The following is a 16888-nucleotide window of genomic DNA, read 5'->3' on the forward strand; positions in this document are numbered from 1 at the left end:
TCGCGCCTGCCCTGTTGGATTGAAGTCGGCTGGATGCTGATTGGTCCCTGATGTGCCCAGCTGCGTCTGCAGTCAGCGAGAAGCACGTCTTTATTCCCACGTCTGGCACAAGGGATATCGAGCTTGAAACATCTCACCACCTCAGGTCTTCGGACCGAATTGCAATCCCTAGTAGTATCCTTATCATTGTGTTTTTGTCTGATTAGCAATAATGGATCCTAGAGCTGGCCAGCAGCCTGGCGGTAGGGAAGATGATCCTTTGGCCTACGGAGACTATCCTGGATCTTCAGGCAGCAGATTCCGGGAGGAAGGGGAGTACGATGAAGGAGCAGAGGGAGAGCGAGGCCTGATCGGAGACACTTATCGAAAAGTACGAGACAAATATATGCCTCCGCACGATGGCAGCAGCCAGTCAAACCCATCTGGCGGTCTAGGGTCTTTCCTTTTTGGCAAGCTTCAGAAAACGGTCCAAGACATCGGCTCTGGAATCGATCAGAAGCTCGGTGGAACAGGTCCCAAGCATAGCCATACTCATGCAGGCGCTCAGTGCGACAATGGGATGCACAACACTAGCCAACATCGTTACGGCAGCTTTGCAGCTCAAAGAACTGGCAACGACGCAAAGTGGTATGTCGATGGTTGTGGTTACATGTGGGCCGTGTCTAGAGCTCTGGAGCAAGCGACAGAGTCCATATGGATCCTGGACTGTGAGAAATCTCTTTGCTACCAAGCAGTTTCTCCGACTAACCGGTCAATAAGGGTGGCTGTCACCAGAGCTCTACCTGCGGAGACCTCCTTCCAAAAATGAGCAGTATCGCCTTGACCGCATGTTACAAGCAGCCGCTCAACGTGGTGTCAAGGTCAACGTTATTGTTTACAAGGAGGTGACGCAGGCTCTAACGCGTAAGTACCTTTCTCCAACCTTGCCAGACTATTTGCACTCTCTTCTACCAAGAAACACCGATCCTATAACTCGAGCGCTCAGTGGCATGGGTCTTGCCGCTACCTTTCTGTCCCTCGAACACGTGGAGAGGGAGAATCCGCTGATGGCCCCTGCTTCGACAGTCTGCTCGTATCACACCAAGCATGCACTGGAGGACCTTCATCCCAACATAGCAGTCTTCCGACATCCTGATCATCTCCCCGATGCCCAGACTCTCCAGTCTTCTTTCTTCTCCTCTTTGCAGCACCTATCTCTAAGCGCCAAGACTGCTTCTCAGCTACCTGAAGATGCCTTGAAGGCCATCTATGGTATGAACGAAGATGTCGTCCTTTATTGGGCACATCACGAGAAGCTGTGTCTCATCGACGGCAAGATTGCTTTCATGGGCGGGCTGGATCTATGCTATGGAAGATGGGACACGAATCAGCACCCGATCGCTGATTGTCACCCTTCCAATCTTGATGAAATTGTGTTCCCGGGGCAGGACTACAACAACGCTAGGTGAGCATTAGCCTCGGTGAACAGGTTTTGCTCGAGTAAGTCGTAGTTGACGCTCGATAGGATCATGGACTTCCAAGATGTCTCGCATTACCAAGACAATAAGCTGGACCGCAGAGACAGCTCAAGAATGGGCTGGTCAGACATCTCAATCAGTCTGAGTGGCCCTGTTGTGGAAGACCTGCGAGCCCATTTCGTAGAACGGTGGAACTTCATCTATAACGAGAAATACGACGTCCGGAAAGATACGAGATATTCAAGGCTCACTTTTACCCAGAATGCGGCGGGGACAGTGCCTCATCAAGCTTCTCAGGCACTTCCACCAGCCTCTCAGCCATACCTGCCTTACCAACCACAGTCGGTTGGGTACCAGAACTTAGGCTCATCTCAGGGTAATGGAGGCTACCCTCCTCCATCCCAAGGGCGTCCTCCGCAAGCGTACGGGCAATATGGTGGGCAATCAGCCAACCCCACTGGAGTAGCTCAAGAGCAGGTTCCGTACTTCCCACCACCTCCTGTCTCCAGCCGTGATATCGGTGGTCAGAGCTCTGACGAAGAAGACGCGGCCCGTGGAATGGGCGAATATATGGCAACACCAGGCGGTCATCACCAGCATCGCGAGCGTTTCGAAGAAAAGGCGGAAACTTTACAAGAAAACATGATGGGAAGGTTTGAAGCCGGCCGGCAATACATGAGCGGCAACGAGCACTATAGCAAGCTACATGGTCACACCCAAGACGCAGGCATACCCTGCCAGATCGTCAGAAGCTGTACCAAATGGAGTCATGGCATATCCACCGAACATTCAGTCGCAAACGCCTATATCAGCATTATCGAGAACAGTCGCCATTTCATATACATTGAGAATCAATTTTTCATCACAGCATGCACCGACGCTCAGAAGCCCGTAAAGAATAAGATCGGCGCAGCGATTGTGGAGCGAATTCTACGTGCAGCAAGGGCTGGCGAGAAGTACAAGATTATTGTAATCATCCCTGCCGTCCCAGGCTTTGCCGGAGATCTCAAAGATGACGCCAGTCTCGGAACTCGGGCCATCATGGAGTTTCAATACAATGCTATTAATCGTGGTGGACACAGTATCATGGAGATGGTTGCGAAGGAAGGATACGACCCTACCGAATACATTCGTTTCTACAATTTAAGGAACTACGACCGCCTTAATGTTGGCGAACCAATGCGGAATGCTGAGAACAAGAGTGGCGTGAATTACGAAGATGCCCGGTACGAGCATGATGCCGCTGTAGGATTGCCTGCCGGAGATCGAAGCGCGCAGTACGCAGGTCGTCAAAAGTATCAGCAATATCAACAAGCAACGACGAATATGAACAAGCAGCAAGGACTCTACACCGGAGACTGGGATTCGGTTTCTGAGTGCTACATGCTTGGCGGTAGGGACATCCGTGATGTGCCTTGGGAGAACGGGAATATTCCAGAAATTCAAGCCTTTGTCAGCGAGGAGCTGTATATCCATTCGAAGGTGAGCTAGGTCAATGAATCAACGATCAGGTGCTGATTTTAATAGGTACTCATTGCCGACGATCGCATTGTCATTTGCGGCTCTGCCAACCTCAACGATCGCTCACAACTTGGGGATCATGACTCTGAGATTGCATGCATCATCGAAGACCCTATTTCCGTTGACTCTTATATGGATGGCAAGCCCCACCGAGCAGCAAAATTCGCGGCCACGCTTCGACGACAATTATTCAGGAAGCACTTGGGTCTACTTGCGCCGCAGAACATGGAGAAGCCGAATCAGAATTTCGAGCCCATTGGCGTTCCCAACATTTACGACTACGGTTCGCGCGAGGATCAGGCAGTGATGGACCCATTGTCGGACAGCTTCTTAAACCTATGGAATAGTCGTGCCCAGACCAATAGCGATGCATTCGGCAGAATCTTTCACCCTGTCCCGCACGACGGTGTATTGACGTGGAGCGATTACAACGCGTTCTACGAAGTCTTCTTCAAGGACTCAGACGAAAATGCTGTAGGTAAAGACTTGAAGAAGCCCGCGAAGTACAAGTGGGGCCATGTTGTTGAGTCGAACTTTTCGCCTGGGGAAAGAGGTACGAGGGAAGTTAAGGACTTGTTGAGTACCATCAAGGGGACGCTGGTCGAAATGCCGTTGCTGTTCTTGATCAAGGAGGACATCGCGAAAGAGGGAATCTCGCTGAATGCTTTCACTGAGGAGGTGTACACCTAGAAGATGACCGGACCTTGGTTAGGGGATACCCCTGAATTGCTCGATCTTGCTGCAGTTGCCCTTTAGCTGGCCAATGGTATGAGTGAGAAGTTGTCCCGTGCGAAAAGAGGTGTCTTCATGGGCTACACAAGAAGTCTACCCCACAGTACTCGCCAAGAATTGCAATAGAAGATAAACAGCTGGGCTGTGGCATAGACTGCGTGGACCATGACATCGCGAAAGCGTTGAGGATAGAGTGAACATAAGAATCACCGCTTAAATGATGGCTACGACCTCGCTTGCGTTGAGAACAATAGTAAGCATGAACAATGTCGCGCTTGGAATGCACTCACACTAGCGACGGATGCGACACTATTGCACTTGAAAACATGACCGTCCCATACCGCATTGTATCGTGTCTGTGTCATGATTGTTGCGGTGCTTTTGGGCGTTGTATCCGGGATTCGTGTGTGGCTGCATTCGAGTTCCAGCTGTGTGGGAAGGTAACATGGGAAGTGCGCCTCAGCTTGAGACCGGCATACGGGTCTCTGCCATCCAAAGTGATATTGGTAGACAGGAGAGTCTTGTTTAAGATGCGCAGAGCCTCGTGGGGGCATTTAGTTTCGCTGCTATTGGGTGGATGCCAGTGTTCACATCGATATTCTTCTCCCCACTCTTCCTCCCCGTCTCCCCTTTTTCAGATCGCCAGAGACTATGTATCGGTGGTAGATACTGTGAGCGACTTTACCTAATTCTAGGATAAGCCCAGTAAGATGATCTGGGATACCAGTTCGCGTCGACAAGTAAGCGATTAGACAGTCAGACCTTTCATTCTTCTTCCATTGCACACATGGCAAGCCCCGTTCAGAGACGAAAGCAGCACATCAAGTACTAACTCTAGCTGAGACGACAATGGACTCGAGAATACGTATGAGCGTGGGCCATATACCTCATGCTTGGGCACTGGACCAATATCTTGCGAGGCTAGCATCAGCAACAGCGGGCGGGATCGAAACATTGGAGAACTGACAGACGCCTCCCATCTTCAAGTATCAACACATGTCTCCACAATGCACATTCCCCCACCTGCCTCGTTCCCTTCTCTTGACATCTCGAACAAACCATGTGCAACAAACTGCCATCATCCATGCTTTATCATCCCGACCGTCTATTGTGCTCGAGTCATGGAAATCATTCACCTCGCACAATCGACTCCTTTGAAAGTATCGACGACAATACTAAGCAAGATGAAGCAACAATATTAAGGAGTCACAAAGCTCATGTTCACAATCACAAAGCCCGAGATGTAGTCCATTGACTCGAATTAGCACCATTGATCGCCTCAGCTCTGTGATCCTCAAGATTTGGTTTCCGGTACATCACTGGACATATGCTCGGCATCACTCTCCTACACCTACAAGTATCCTTCGTCGACCACTCTTCTACCTTATCCGTTTTCTCTTCTTCGAACAAGCACCTCCTCACAAGTCACGCAAACTCCACATACAACCCCCACCAAGCGCGCAACACTCTCGAACCTCTTCCAGCTACCACGCACAGACAGTAAGTTCGCATTCCTATTTTTCAATTGACCACTCACACATCACACACCTCCACCTACAACTCACATCAAGCACATACACTCTTCTCAAACTCCACTCAAGCCATCTCTCTCTCTCTCTCTCTCTCTCTCTCTCTCACTCTCTCACTCTCACTCTCTCACACACCAAAAGACAGTAAGATCCGCCCCCCACCTCACCATCTCATCACCACCATCATCAACCCACCACCAACAATCCACTAACATCCCCCAGCCATCCCCTCCACTCGTCAACCCCACTCGTCAACCTCACTCAACCAACCACCGATCCCCAACCTCACTCAACTCACCCCAACCAACCAACCAACCGACCATGCCCCCCTCCACCACCGCAACCGCCACCGCCATCATGTCTCCCCTCACCGCAGCCGGCACCCCCGCCGCCGAGACCGAGATGCCCCACAATCCGCAGGACCAGCGCGGTATGTCATCCCCCTCTTACTCACTCACTCACTCCCTTACTCACTCACTCCCTCACTCTCTTACTCCCTCCCTCACTCCCTCCCCCCCTACCCAAAAAACCCCCCCAGCTAACGACCGTCGCATCCCCAGGATCCGCGGGCAGTTTCTGCACCGTCATGTAGACGGCGCCGCCTCCTCGCCGTCCTCCCTCCTATGCTATGCCATGCTATCCAATACAATACATCCTTACCGTTATGAAATTCCAGCCTCACACACACATACACAAACACATCCCCCACATCCCCCACATCGGCTCCTGATGGCGATCAATCAATCAATCAACCATCCACCCACTGACTTCCCCATCCGCGATCCTCGACCACGCCGACCCTTTCCTTCCTGCCCTTGTCGATCACTACGCTGCGCCTTCTCGCCGCCTGCACGCCTGGCTGCAGGAAGCCTGTGCTCGCTCTGGGCAAAGGACGAATGGGCTGCCGAGCATGGTTTTTGATGGATGGTGTGTGGGGGCGGATGGATGGATGGATGGAAGGACGGAATGGAATGGATCCGCTACACGAACATGCACGTTTTTCCTTTATTTCAGCTCTTGCGCTTGACGATGGATGAAATGGATGGATGACATGGCCTCTTTCCTTTTTTCAATTTTCGGTACTCAGTGGCCGCCTGCCTGCTATCCTTCACTACGTGCGAAGGGATGAAGCGAACGTGCGGTCAGGTGGATCCTGGGGAGAGAATTGTACTTAATTCATGAGCACGAATGGAATGAGCTTGCACGATCATGATGCTGGGGATGGGTGATGTGATTATGCTATGCCATTTTCTAATCGAAGATTTGTGAAATGTATGGGACGCCATGTAACCCCTGTACGATGCCACGTAAGCTCCAGAAGCAAATCAAATTCTCCGAGGAGAGGGGAAGGAGGCTGACATGCTCAGCTCTCATAGCTAAATGCCTCTCTCGCTGACCGTGAGATATATGCGCACTAACGCTGTGTGAACCTTAAGAGCTTCTTCTTCCTGGCATGGGGAAGGGCAACCACACTCAGTTCTTGAGCGTAGAAGACCCTTCCACAAGACGTATCGTTCAAGCACAACCCTCTGCAACATGCAAAACATGCTGCAAAGAGGATCGGCACACACGCAAGGTCTATGCCTCCTGTCCATCAGAGGCGTCCCTCTCCTGCTAGCATCTTCTGGTCATGGACCATAGTCCTAACCAAACACAACAAGATGGTTGCTTTTAGTATTCTCCAGAACACCCGCACAACCTATCTACAGCTTCCTGCGCTCGTGTCAACTTGAGCGCAGCAACAGCCCTCTCCTCAAGGCTGGCGGCGCGGTAACGATCGGCATTGTACTGGAAGTCGCGCAGCCAGAAACCAGCTCGAATCCTAGAACGATAGGGCTCTTGTCAGCCGTACGAGAATGTGACTAGTCCGGGTCCTAGAAGTTGAGAGAAACCTACTCATCGACGCCAGCAGATGAAGAAACGCCAAGAACTCTTCTGTCCTTCCTGTTTAGAGTCTGTGGGAGGACGGTGTCTGCGTAGGAGAAAGGTGAGTGATACAATCCGTGAAAAGTTGGTGGTTGGTCAGAGATATCGACCTCGTTGGTAAGGGTTCGTGGGAGGACGGTACCTATGCAGGTCGATGGTTGGTGATATGAACCAGGAAGCGTCATTGCTTGGTCCGCAGGTTGTATTGATGACGACTGCAGGAAGGGATTGTCGTTGGTCACTTGTGATCGAAAAGGCCAAGACTGCAATCCTTTAACTGGTAGTCTGAGCCGAGGCCGGGCCTGGATCTCTCGAGCATGCGGCGTCGATTCTGCGAAAAGGGTTTGCGGTGGAGACTCTGGCGGCGGTGACCCGGACGAGGAGTGGACCGGAACGGACTCTTTCCACAGACTTTGGGCAAAAGGCTCAGTTGCGAGCTGATGCTGAGAGTCAAACACACTATGGCTTGGGGGCGTTGGAAGGTTGAGGACGTCCTGCGCGTCAATTGGCTTGAGCGGAGTATCGAACTGCCAAACTGGCTCGAAGGGGCAGAGCGACTCAGCAAGACAAGCTTGCTGCGCGGCGAAATTTGCCAGCTGCCCAGCTCGAAGGCCTAGGTGCTCAGCTAGATAGCCTTGCTGCTCAGCTCGAAGGGGTCTCTGGGCAGCTTGAAGCCGCTGTGGCCGACCGTTTTGAATTGCACACTGGTTGTGTAGCTTTTCTTGGACGTGGAAGTAGTCGTACGCGTATTGCATTGATGGGAAAGTGAGCGCTGGACAGTGAGAGAACCGAATCTGTTTCCTACCACTATCTATGGACATGGTGAAAGGTGCTTTAGTGCTCCAAGAGACAGTCTTGCCCTGTTCAGACCTGATAAGGGGCTGTACAGGCGGTCTCGAGAACGTGTTCACGTTCATACTTGTACTCGCTGGAATGGGCGGTATACTTCCTTGAGGCCATGTCTTCGGAACCGATTGTATCAAAGGTACTTGGGTGGTGTACTGTGCTCCACTTGACCTCCGCGCTCGCTCTTCAGCTTCTCTGCCTCGCCGTAAGCTTGGTAAAGTTCTCAGGGAAGATGGCTTCTCACCTGACGATTCGTTCTCGTGGACAATTCCTCCGAACCTTTGGGCGACAATTGCCAACAACGGTGGGTCCTTTCATTGCATGGCATCCGAAACACTCCTGGCAGTTCTTACATACCTTCCCGGGATAACAAACCATCGTGCCGATGATTTTGGTTGCCTTCGAGGTGCGTAGAAGGGTCTTGGGTGCAGTGTTGGATGACGCGTTCTTGGTAGCATAGGAGGAATTGAGAGGTGGAGCTACATAGTCAGTCGTCACTTCCTAAGGCTGTCAAAGTGAAACAAACAAAGTGAAGCTAGCACTAACCCAATCAGGTTTTCATCTTTTCTGAGGTCTCTCTTTTGCTGGCGAGGACCTTTTATAGCATATTTCCTCGAGAGTATCGGGCTTTCGTATGGCGAGGAGTCTAGAGAATCAATGGTCCTGGGAACCAAAACCACTTACTGTCATCAAGTCTTGGTTCAAAGTCGAAGCATTCAGTGATATGATGGCATCGATCCTAGGTATCCCAACATTTTCTTTTCCAGACTTGTGCCTCGCGACATTCGGTATACGCAAACATCCGCACTCAAATACTACTTCACTTGTCAACGTGTACGCCCTCTGTAAACGTTCTTTCCACGTTCAATCCCGTTTCGGCCATCCATTCTCTGCTTTTGGCTGGCCATTGGACTGCGGCATGTCTTGGACGGATCCCCTGTCCTCGTCACTGCTGACATCGTAATCGTCATCGTCACTGGACCCGCTGAAACTACCCCGTCGCCTCAGTGTCTTCATGGACATTCTGCTCGAGGGGCTGCCGTCATCAAAGCTGCGATCAAAGTACTCATCAGTCCTCCCAAGGATCTGATCGGCCTTCCCAGACGACCTGATTCCTGAACCTGGTACATCCTTTACGCCGTTCGATGTCGTCAGATAATGTCGTTCCGAGTCCTCTCTTGCAGGCCACCGTCGATCATAGTAGCCATCTCCATAGCCATCCCTCCCTCTCTCCTCATCCTCTTGCCACTGCGCTTCTCTTTCCTTCCTTATGGCTTCCCTAGCTTCAACCCATTTTGGATTCGGCTCCCAGTGCCACCCATCGCCTGAAGTGTTGCAGATAGGTAGCCACCATGAAAGCGGCTTGTCCCCGAACAAATGCTGTAGGTTTCTCCTCCACCCTAGGTCGAAAGCACTTGGTAGCTTCTCCGAGTCCTGCTCGTCAAGATAGTCCTCGTAGCGCTCACGCTCCCTCGATCGCTCCATTTCGCCATAGTCCCTCTGTAACGACTTATGTGCCTTTGACCGTGGGCCTGCTTCAAGGTCCACATCCGAAAGCATTTCCTCCCCTTCCTCAGATCTTGTAACTCCAGGTACTGTATTCGCATGGATTTCTGCAAGCTGTTGTCCGTAGCTCTGACCTCCGTTCCCATTTGCATTGCCGAATTGTTGCCGTCGCATCGATTTTCTTAACGGACTTAGGTATCTGGTTTTCTCCAAACACTCAATAGTTGTCTGACCTCTGTATGCCAGGCTGAGATGCCAAATCGTAAAACCCGTCAAAACAAGGCCAATGATACCAGAGATGACGCAGAGTAACACGTAATTGATCGGCATAAGACTTTCCATATATTCGGTGTCACTAAAGACTTCGCTCCAAAGCCATGTCGAGGTCACCGCAAAGCAGACCCAACAGTATATCGACGTGTAGATCAGGAACAAAACGAAAGCCTTGTAGTTCCTCAAGCCAACACACGTAGCCAGCCATGGGCAATGGTGATCCATCTTGAGCACGCAGCGCCCACATGTCGAGCAGTGATGCGCACGATCCGGTTTCCGAGCTTTGCACTTCTTGCAGAACCGGCTCTCGCCTGTAGACTTGACGGTGAAGGCTGGAGCGTCTCGGTGCGCAGAAGGCTCGTGGGTGGGAAGGTGAGAGTAGCCTGATTGACTGCTCCGGTTAATGGGCGAACCTGGGTCAGTGAAGACGGCGGTGGTGTATGACCAGTTCAAGAGGAGGTAAAGGGTAATGCCAATGACAGAGGAAATCGTGCCTGGAGTGCCAAGATGTCAGCGCAGGATACGACCAGATGTGCATGAGAGATCCTGCTGACCTGTCCATGTATTGAGACCTGTAAAGATTCCTATTCCTGCCTCCACCCATATTGCCCATGTACTCAAGCCATATATGAATCCTAACGGAAAGTATGTGACGACCGAGCAACAGGCACGCTCGCATCTCCTTACCCAGCTCTTTCGACGACGATTCATAGGGGAAGGTGATGAGGAAGTCGACGACGGCGCCGTCATCTTCTCAACCTATGTTTAAGAAAGATGCTAGAGATCCATATTCGGGAGCTTGGACTCCACGCCGCGGTTAAAGGCCAGGCACGCGGAGGAGATACGATGAGGATTGCATCAGACAGAATGAGATGATAATGACGCTATAACACCAACGAACGTATACATAGATCTAGAAGTGGGTAGAATATACAAGGCGATATATTTACAGACATTATTGTTTGAGGCGCTGACGACTGCATTGCCTACAGCCCTACAAGAAATTGCACGCAAAAGGAAAGAAATGCGTCATTGGTGGGATCAAGTCTTGGCGTTTTAGACACTGCCCTGAATCTTGTTCCCTTTGGGTCAACAGCTTCAATCTATTTTCAGAAACCATCAACCGCGTCACTCGTTTTTCTTTCTTTCTTCTAATGAGAGACTCTCACCTTCTTTTCTACTGCACGTTGACTCCTGATAGCTCTCGTGAAGAGCTACAATAACCCTCTTTCTGCTGATGCAGCCGAGAACAAGGCACTGCCCTTGACCACCTTCTTTCGAAGTGAGCGGAATTAGAGCAACTGACGAACATTTCATGACTCCTCAGCATGGCAGCCAATGAATACTATAACCCATCTCCGTCCCCGGGGAATGGACAACGCTACAATGCTCCTCCTCCACGTCTCCCTTTGGACCCTTATGCCACCTACGCCTCCCATCCTACGCAGCCATCACCGCCTCAGATATCATCACCCTACGAAGACACAAGCTATCGACCTTATGCCGACCAAAGTCAGCAAAGCATACCCTCTCCCTACTATGCCTCCGGTGGCGGAGGCCGAGAGACCGAGCCAAATCCATACTCAGACGACATCCCTCTACGACAACATCCGAGCAAAGGGAGTTCGGAGATGTTGCATGATCCACTGCCTCACGATCCGGCCATTATCGACAGACCGACCCAAAACGCCGCCCGAAGGAGGAGGAAGCAAGGATTCTTTGGTGGTGGGAAGATACCATGGGTTGTATACACCTTGACCCTGATTCAGGTGTGTGTATTCATCGCGGAGCTTGTGAGGAATGGTGCGTTCCGTCCCTTCTACGTCGCTGGCTCGGATCTGACGTTTTCAGGTGTTCTCACCAAAACCCCTATCGAAATCCACCCATCCTTCAACCCTATGATTGGCCCTTCCCCTTATGTCCTCATCAACATGGGCGCCCGCTATGTTCCCTGTATGCGCCAGACATCTGAAGGTCTGGACACAACAATCGACTGGCCGTGTCCCAACACGACATCCACCTCCCTAGACGATTCTTCCAATCAGTGTCAATTGAACAATCTTTGCGGCTTTCACGATAAAGCCTACACAAAAAGCAACCCTCCAAACCAGTGGTTCCGCTTCATCATCCCTATGTTCCTACATGCTGGATTCATACATATCGCATTCAACATGTTACTGCAGATTCTACTTGGAAAAGAGATTGAGATACTGATTGGCTCGATACGATTCCTTATCATCTACCTCAGCAGTGGGATCTTCGGCTTTATACTTGGCGGTAATTTCGCTCCACAAGGCATAGCGTCAACCGGTGCTTCGGGCTCTCTCTTCGGTATCATTGCTATCATGCTTTTGGACCTCCTCTACCACTGGGAAGAGCGTCAATCACCATGGATAGATCTTGCTTGGCTGATGTTCGATATTGTGATATCGTTTGCCTTGGGGCTTTTGCCTGGACTGGACAATTTCTCGCACATAGGAGGTTTTCTCATGGGCTTAGTCTTGGGTATCTGTTTAATACATTCACCAGAAATTCTACGGCAACGGGTTGGTGCAGACCTTCCCCCATATGCCTCTGTTCAGCAGGCACGGAAATTAGCCGACAATGGCGACATAAAAGCTTTCGTGAAAGAACCAGTGGCATTTTTCAAGGGTCGCAAGCCGCTATGGTGGGCATGGTGGCTGGTGCGGGCAGCTGCATTGATAGGCGCATTTGTTGTCTTCATTGTGCTTTTGAAGAATTTCTACAAGGCAGACCCGAAGACGTGCCACTGGTGTCGGTACTTGAGCTGCATAGTAAGTTCCAAATGTTCAAGTACTGTTATGACATATGCTAAGGTAAATCGCAGGACATTAAGAATTGGTGTGACATTGGCAATTTACAGACGACAAACGGAACGACAGGCAGCAAGCGGGATCTTTTGAGCAGGCCATTGGTGACCAAATTGGAGTATTTTCTCTGAGATCTCACCTGTGGGCAACGGGTTAAGGTGTTGAAAAGCTTTTGATGTTTGGTTTTGTTCGAAGCATAGCGAGGACGGTAATGCATTGGCATAGGAGTTGAAAGTTTTGTGGAACTTTCTACAACGGCCACCTTGGATAGGGCGCAAGTCATTCAATAGACGTTCTATGTACCTTTGGGGTGTTCACATCCCTGCAATCTGATGAAGCTGGAATAGTCGATGCGTTGCCGCCAGAAAAAGTAGCACTTGTGAGGGCATGGTTCCCATGCAATAAAAGGAGAGTCTTACCTAAGGCTTGACCGGTCTTACATATCAGAAGCGAACCACTACCTTGGTCATTAGCTATGATGGTATGATGATTGAAAGAAACTTGAGTTGGAGACTGCCAATCGTGTTGATACATTCTATTGCCAAAATGGCTCTCAGCCTTATGGACTCACGTACTTAACTCCGACGCGCTTTTTGGTGACGCGCCCCACTTCCGCCAAAAAGCATCGTCCAGCTACGCTACAGCAATACAGACTTCTCGACCGGTAAAAAGACCTTCACAATGCCTGTTGCCACTCTTCCGCCGCCGAAGAGGGCATTGGCAGACTCTACCAAAGCTCATCGCAATGTCAATCCTACGATATCGTCCCCCAACACCGCAAAGAGAAGGAAAATCGAAGTAGGATCCTCGCCCTCGAAGAAACTCAAGCTCAGCCAGAACGGCCTCAAGAATGGATCGAGCCAGCCTAAGAGTCAGTTTGAAGAAGAGTACCTGGAGAAACTGACTCAGGATATCAGCGGCCTCAAGCAGCAGAATTCCGAGAAGGACCAGCAGTGGGATCGTCCGAGCTTGGATGACTTTGATGAGGAGAGGGACAGTCTCTGCTTTCAGCAGATCGAGGCGGAAGAAGGTACACTACATGGAGGAAGGACGACCGTCAAATTGTTTGGGGTCACAGAGGTAGGAACCTTCCAGTACCCTGCAAAAGCCCTGCTAATACTGGATGGTGACAGACCGGTCACTCTGTACTTCTCCATGTCACCGACTTCCTCCACTACCTCTATGTCGCAGCCCCAGTCAGTTTCGTACAGAAAGACATTGACGGCTTCAAAGCCTACCTGGAAACCCAATTGGCGCAGCACCAGCCGGTAATACATTCGGTTCAAATGTCGATGAGGGAGAATTTGTTCGGCTTCCAAGGCAATCAGAAGAGTCCGTATTTGAAGATCACAGTCACGGATCCAAAACATATCAATAAGTTGCGGACCACGATTGAGAGCGGGAACATGAACTACAAACAGATGTGGAAGGGTGTGGATGGTGGTATCTTGACATTTGACAGCATACAATATGTTTTACGGTTCATGATCGACACTGGAGTAAGCCCTCTAGAAGGTTGCGCAACCCCTACCTAACAAAATACAGGTTACAGGAATGTCTTGGGTGGAAGCTCCTCAGTCAAAATACCACATGATCCCTCATCGAGACCGGCATTCAAATTGTCAAATAGAGGCATATGTGCATTATCGAGATCTAATAGCTCACCACAACGACGGCGAATGGGCGAAGATGGCTCCACTGCGAATCCTTTCCTTTGATATTGAGTGTGCTGGCCGCAAGGGCGTCTTCCCAGAAGCCAACCAAGATCCTGTCATCCAAATCGCGAATGTCGTGACAAGATATGGAGAACAGAAACCTTTTGTTCGTAACGTATTCTGTCTCGATACTTGTAGTCTGATTGTCAATACCCAAATTTTCGAGTTTGGCGCAGAGGACAAGATGCTCATGGCATGGAGAGACTTCCTGGAGCAGGTCGACCCAGATGTCATCATAGGCTACAACATCGCCAACTTCGACTTTCCATATCTTCTCGATCGAGCAAAGCACCTCAAATGTATCAAGTTCCCTTACTGGACCAGGCTGAAGGGTATCCAGTCACATGCAAAAGAAACGAACTTTTCTAGTAAGCAGATGGGCAACCGAGACACGAAAGCTACAAACACCAATGGTCGTTTGCAACTGGACTTGCTTCAGCTCATTCAGCGCGACCACCAGCTACGAAGCTATACCCTCAACTCGGTCTGTTCACATTTCTTGGGAGAGCAAAAAGAAGATGTCCACCACACAATGATTACTGAGCTTTTCAATGGAACACCAGAATCCCGACGGCGTCTGGCTGTCTACTGTCTGAAAGATGCCTTTCTGCCACAACGGCTGATGGACAAGCTCATGTGTCTAGTCAACTATACAGAGATGGCCAGAGTCACAGGTGTCCCGTTCAATTACTTGCTTGCAAGAGGACAGCAGGTCAAATTCATAAGCCAACTCTTCCGGAAAGCTTTGGAACAGCACCTGGTCATCCCCAATTTACGAAGTGACGCATCCGATGAACAATACGAAGGTGCTACCGTCATCGAGCCCACAAGAGGCTATTACGATGTTCCGATCGCAACGCTTGATTTCGCTTCCCTATATCCTAGTATCATACAAGCTCACAATCTTTGCTATACTACCTTGCTCAACAAGGCGAGTGTCGAAAAGTTGCATCTGGTCAAAGATGAGGACTATATTGTCACTCCCAACGGTGACATGTTCTGCACCTCAAAGATCCGGAAAGGCCTGCTGACGCAGATTCTCGAGGAGTTGCTGGGAGCGAGAAAACGAGCCAAGAAAGAGTTGGCCGTCGAGACTGATACGTTCAAAAAGGCTGTGCTTAATGGTCGACAGCTGGCTTTAAAGGTCAGTGCAAACAGTGTATACGGTATTACCGGAGCCACAGTCGGAAAATTACCCTGTCTCGCCATTGCCAGTAGTACGACCAGCTACGGGAGGCAGATGATTGAGAAGACAAAGGAGGAAGTCGAGAAGCGGTATACCATAGCCAACGGATACTCTCATGATGCGCAGGTCATCTATGGTGATACCGACTCAGTCATGGTCAAGTTTGGACCCAAGGACCTAGAGAAAACCATGGACCTTGGTCGGGACGCTGCAACATATGTCTCTGATAAGTTCATCAAGCCAATTAAATTGGAGTTCGAGAAAGTCTACTTCCCGTACTTACTCATCAACAAGAAGCGCTACGCTGGTCTGTACTGGACGACCCCGGAGAAGTTCGACAAGATGGACAGCAAGGGCATTGAGACTGTACGCAGAGACAACTGCCGCCTGGTTCAGAACGTCATTGAAACCATCCTCCACAAGATCCTGATCGACCAAGACGTGCAGGGCGCGCAAGAGTATGTACCTCACCTGGCCTTGTCTGCCCATAGCCACGCTGATGATGTTATTTCTCTTTCTAGTTATGTCAAAGACACCATCTCCGACCTTCTTCAAAACAAGGTCGATATGTCCAAACTCGTCATCACGAAAGCTCTCTCAAAATCCGACTACGCCAACAAACAAGCTCATGTCGAGCTTGCCGATCGAATGAAGAAGCGAGACGCCGGCTCAGCTCCCACACTCGGCGATCGTGTGGCCTACGTTATCGTCAAGGGTGCCGGTGGCGCCAAGAACTACGAGAGGAGCGAAGACCCAATCTTCGTCCTTGAGAACAACATCCCCATTGATACGAAGTATTACCTCGACAATCAGCTTGCCAAGCCACTTGGCAGGATCTTCGACCCGATACTGGGCGAGAAGAAAGCCGGGCAGCTCCTCACCGGCGAACATACTCGGTCGATCTCGGTCGCTGCACCTACGCTGGGTGGTCTGATGAAATTCGCCAAAAAGACCCAAACCTGTATGGGTTGTAAGAAGCCGCTTGTTGGCAAAGAGGAAATGGCGGGGGCTGTCTGCAGCAATTGCCGGCCCAGGACAGGAGAGCTGTACACAAAGACCCTCACCAAAGTCAGCGAGTTGGAGATACGGTTCGGCAGATTGTGGACGCAGTGCCAGCGGTGCCAGGGGAGTTTGCACAACGAGGTCATCTGCTCCAGCAAGGATTGCCCCATATTCTACATGCGCATGAAGGCGAAGAAGGATGTCGAAGATGCGGGAAAGGAGCTGACGAGGTTTGATTTTGACGCGGGCGCTGCTTGGTAGATGATAGGTGTAGAACCACGATCTTCGAACTTGATCTTGCAGACATGTTCCGGTCACTGCCTTTGATGTCACGGCACTCTGAGGCGCGAGAAGCTCAACCCTG

General features: G+C 50.6%; 5 protein-coding genes across 5 annotated transcripts; 3 read left to right on the forward strand and 2 right to left on the reverse strand.

Moving 5' to 3' along the window:
• Window positions 1-211: 211 nt before the first annotated feature.
• Window positions 212-3668, forward strand: HO133_001155 (uncharacterized protein; the record flags this gene model as incomplete). The annotated part of the gene is made up of 5 exons (XM_037292085.1): window positions 212-707; window positions 760-903; window positions 1066-1444; window positions 1505-2939; window positions 2985-3668. The coding sequence occupies 5 exons, from the start codon at window positions 212-214 to the stop codon at window positions 3666-3668; spliced, it is 3138 nt and encodes a 1045-aa protein (XP_037151504.1).
• A 3463-nt stretch (window positions 3669-7131) lies between these two features.
• HO133_001156 (uncharacterized protein) lies at window positions 7132-8389 on the reverse strand (the record flags this gene model as incomplete). The annotated part of the gene is made up of 2 exons (XM_037292086.1): window positions 7132-8322; window positions 8369-8389. The coding sequence occupies 2 exons, from the start codon at window positions 8387-8389 to the stop codon at window positions 7132-7134; spliced, it is 1212 nt and encodes a 403-aa protein (XP_037151505.1).
• A 486-nt stretch (window positions 8390-8875) lies between these two features.
• On the reverse strand, window positions 8876-10501 carry HO133_001157 (uncharacterized protein; the record flags this gene model as incomplete). The annotated part of the gene is made up of 2 exons (XM_037292087.1): window positions 8876-10284; window positions 10345-10501. The coding sequence occupies 2 exons, from the start codon at window positions 10499-10501 to the stop codon at window positions 8876-8878; spliced, it is 1566 nt and encodes a 521-aa protein (XP_037151506.1).
• A 617-nt stretch (window positions 10502-11118) lies between these two features.
• On the forward strand, window positions 11119-12752 carry HO133_001158 (uncharacterized protein; the record flags this gene model as incomplete). Its single annotated transcript, XM_037292088.1, has 3 exons — window positions 11119-11593; window positions 11642-12585; window positions 12639-12752. The coding sequence occupies 3 exons, from the start codon at window positions 11119-11121 to the stop codon at window positions 12750-12752; spliced, it is 1533 nt and encodes a 510-aa protein (XP_037151507.1).
• A 550-nt stretch (window positions 12753-13302) lies between these two features.
• Window positions 13303-16785, forward strand: HO133_001159 (uncharacterized protein; the record flags this gene model as incomplete). The annotated part of the gene is made up of 4 exons (XM_037292089.1): window positions 13303-13701; window positions 13755-14120; window positions 14167-15980; window positions 16044-16785. The coding sequence occupies 4 exons, from the start codon at window positions 13303-13305 to the stop codon at window positions 16783-16785; spliced, it is 3321 nt and encodes a 1106-aa protein (XP_037151508.1).
• Between the last annotated feature and the right edge of the window lie 103 nt (window positions 16786-16888).

Source organism: Letharia lupina, assembly GCF_014066315.1.
Source record: "Letharia lupina isolate WasteWater1 chromosome Unknown contig_12, whole genome shotgun sequence".
NCBI classification, from domain to species: domain Eukaryota; kingdom Fungi; phylum Ascomycota; class Lecanoromycetes; order Lecanorales; family Parmeliaceae; genus Letharia; species Letharia lupina.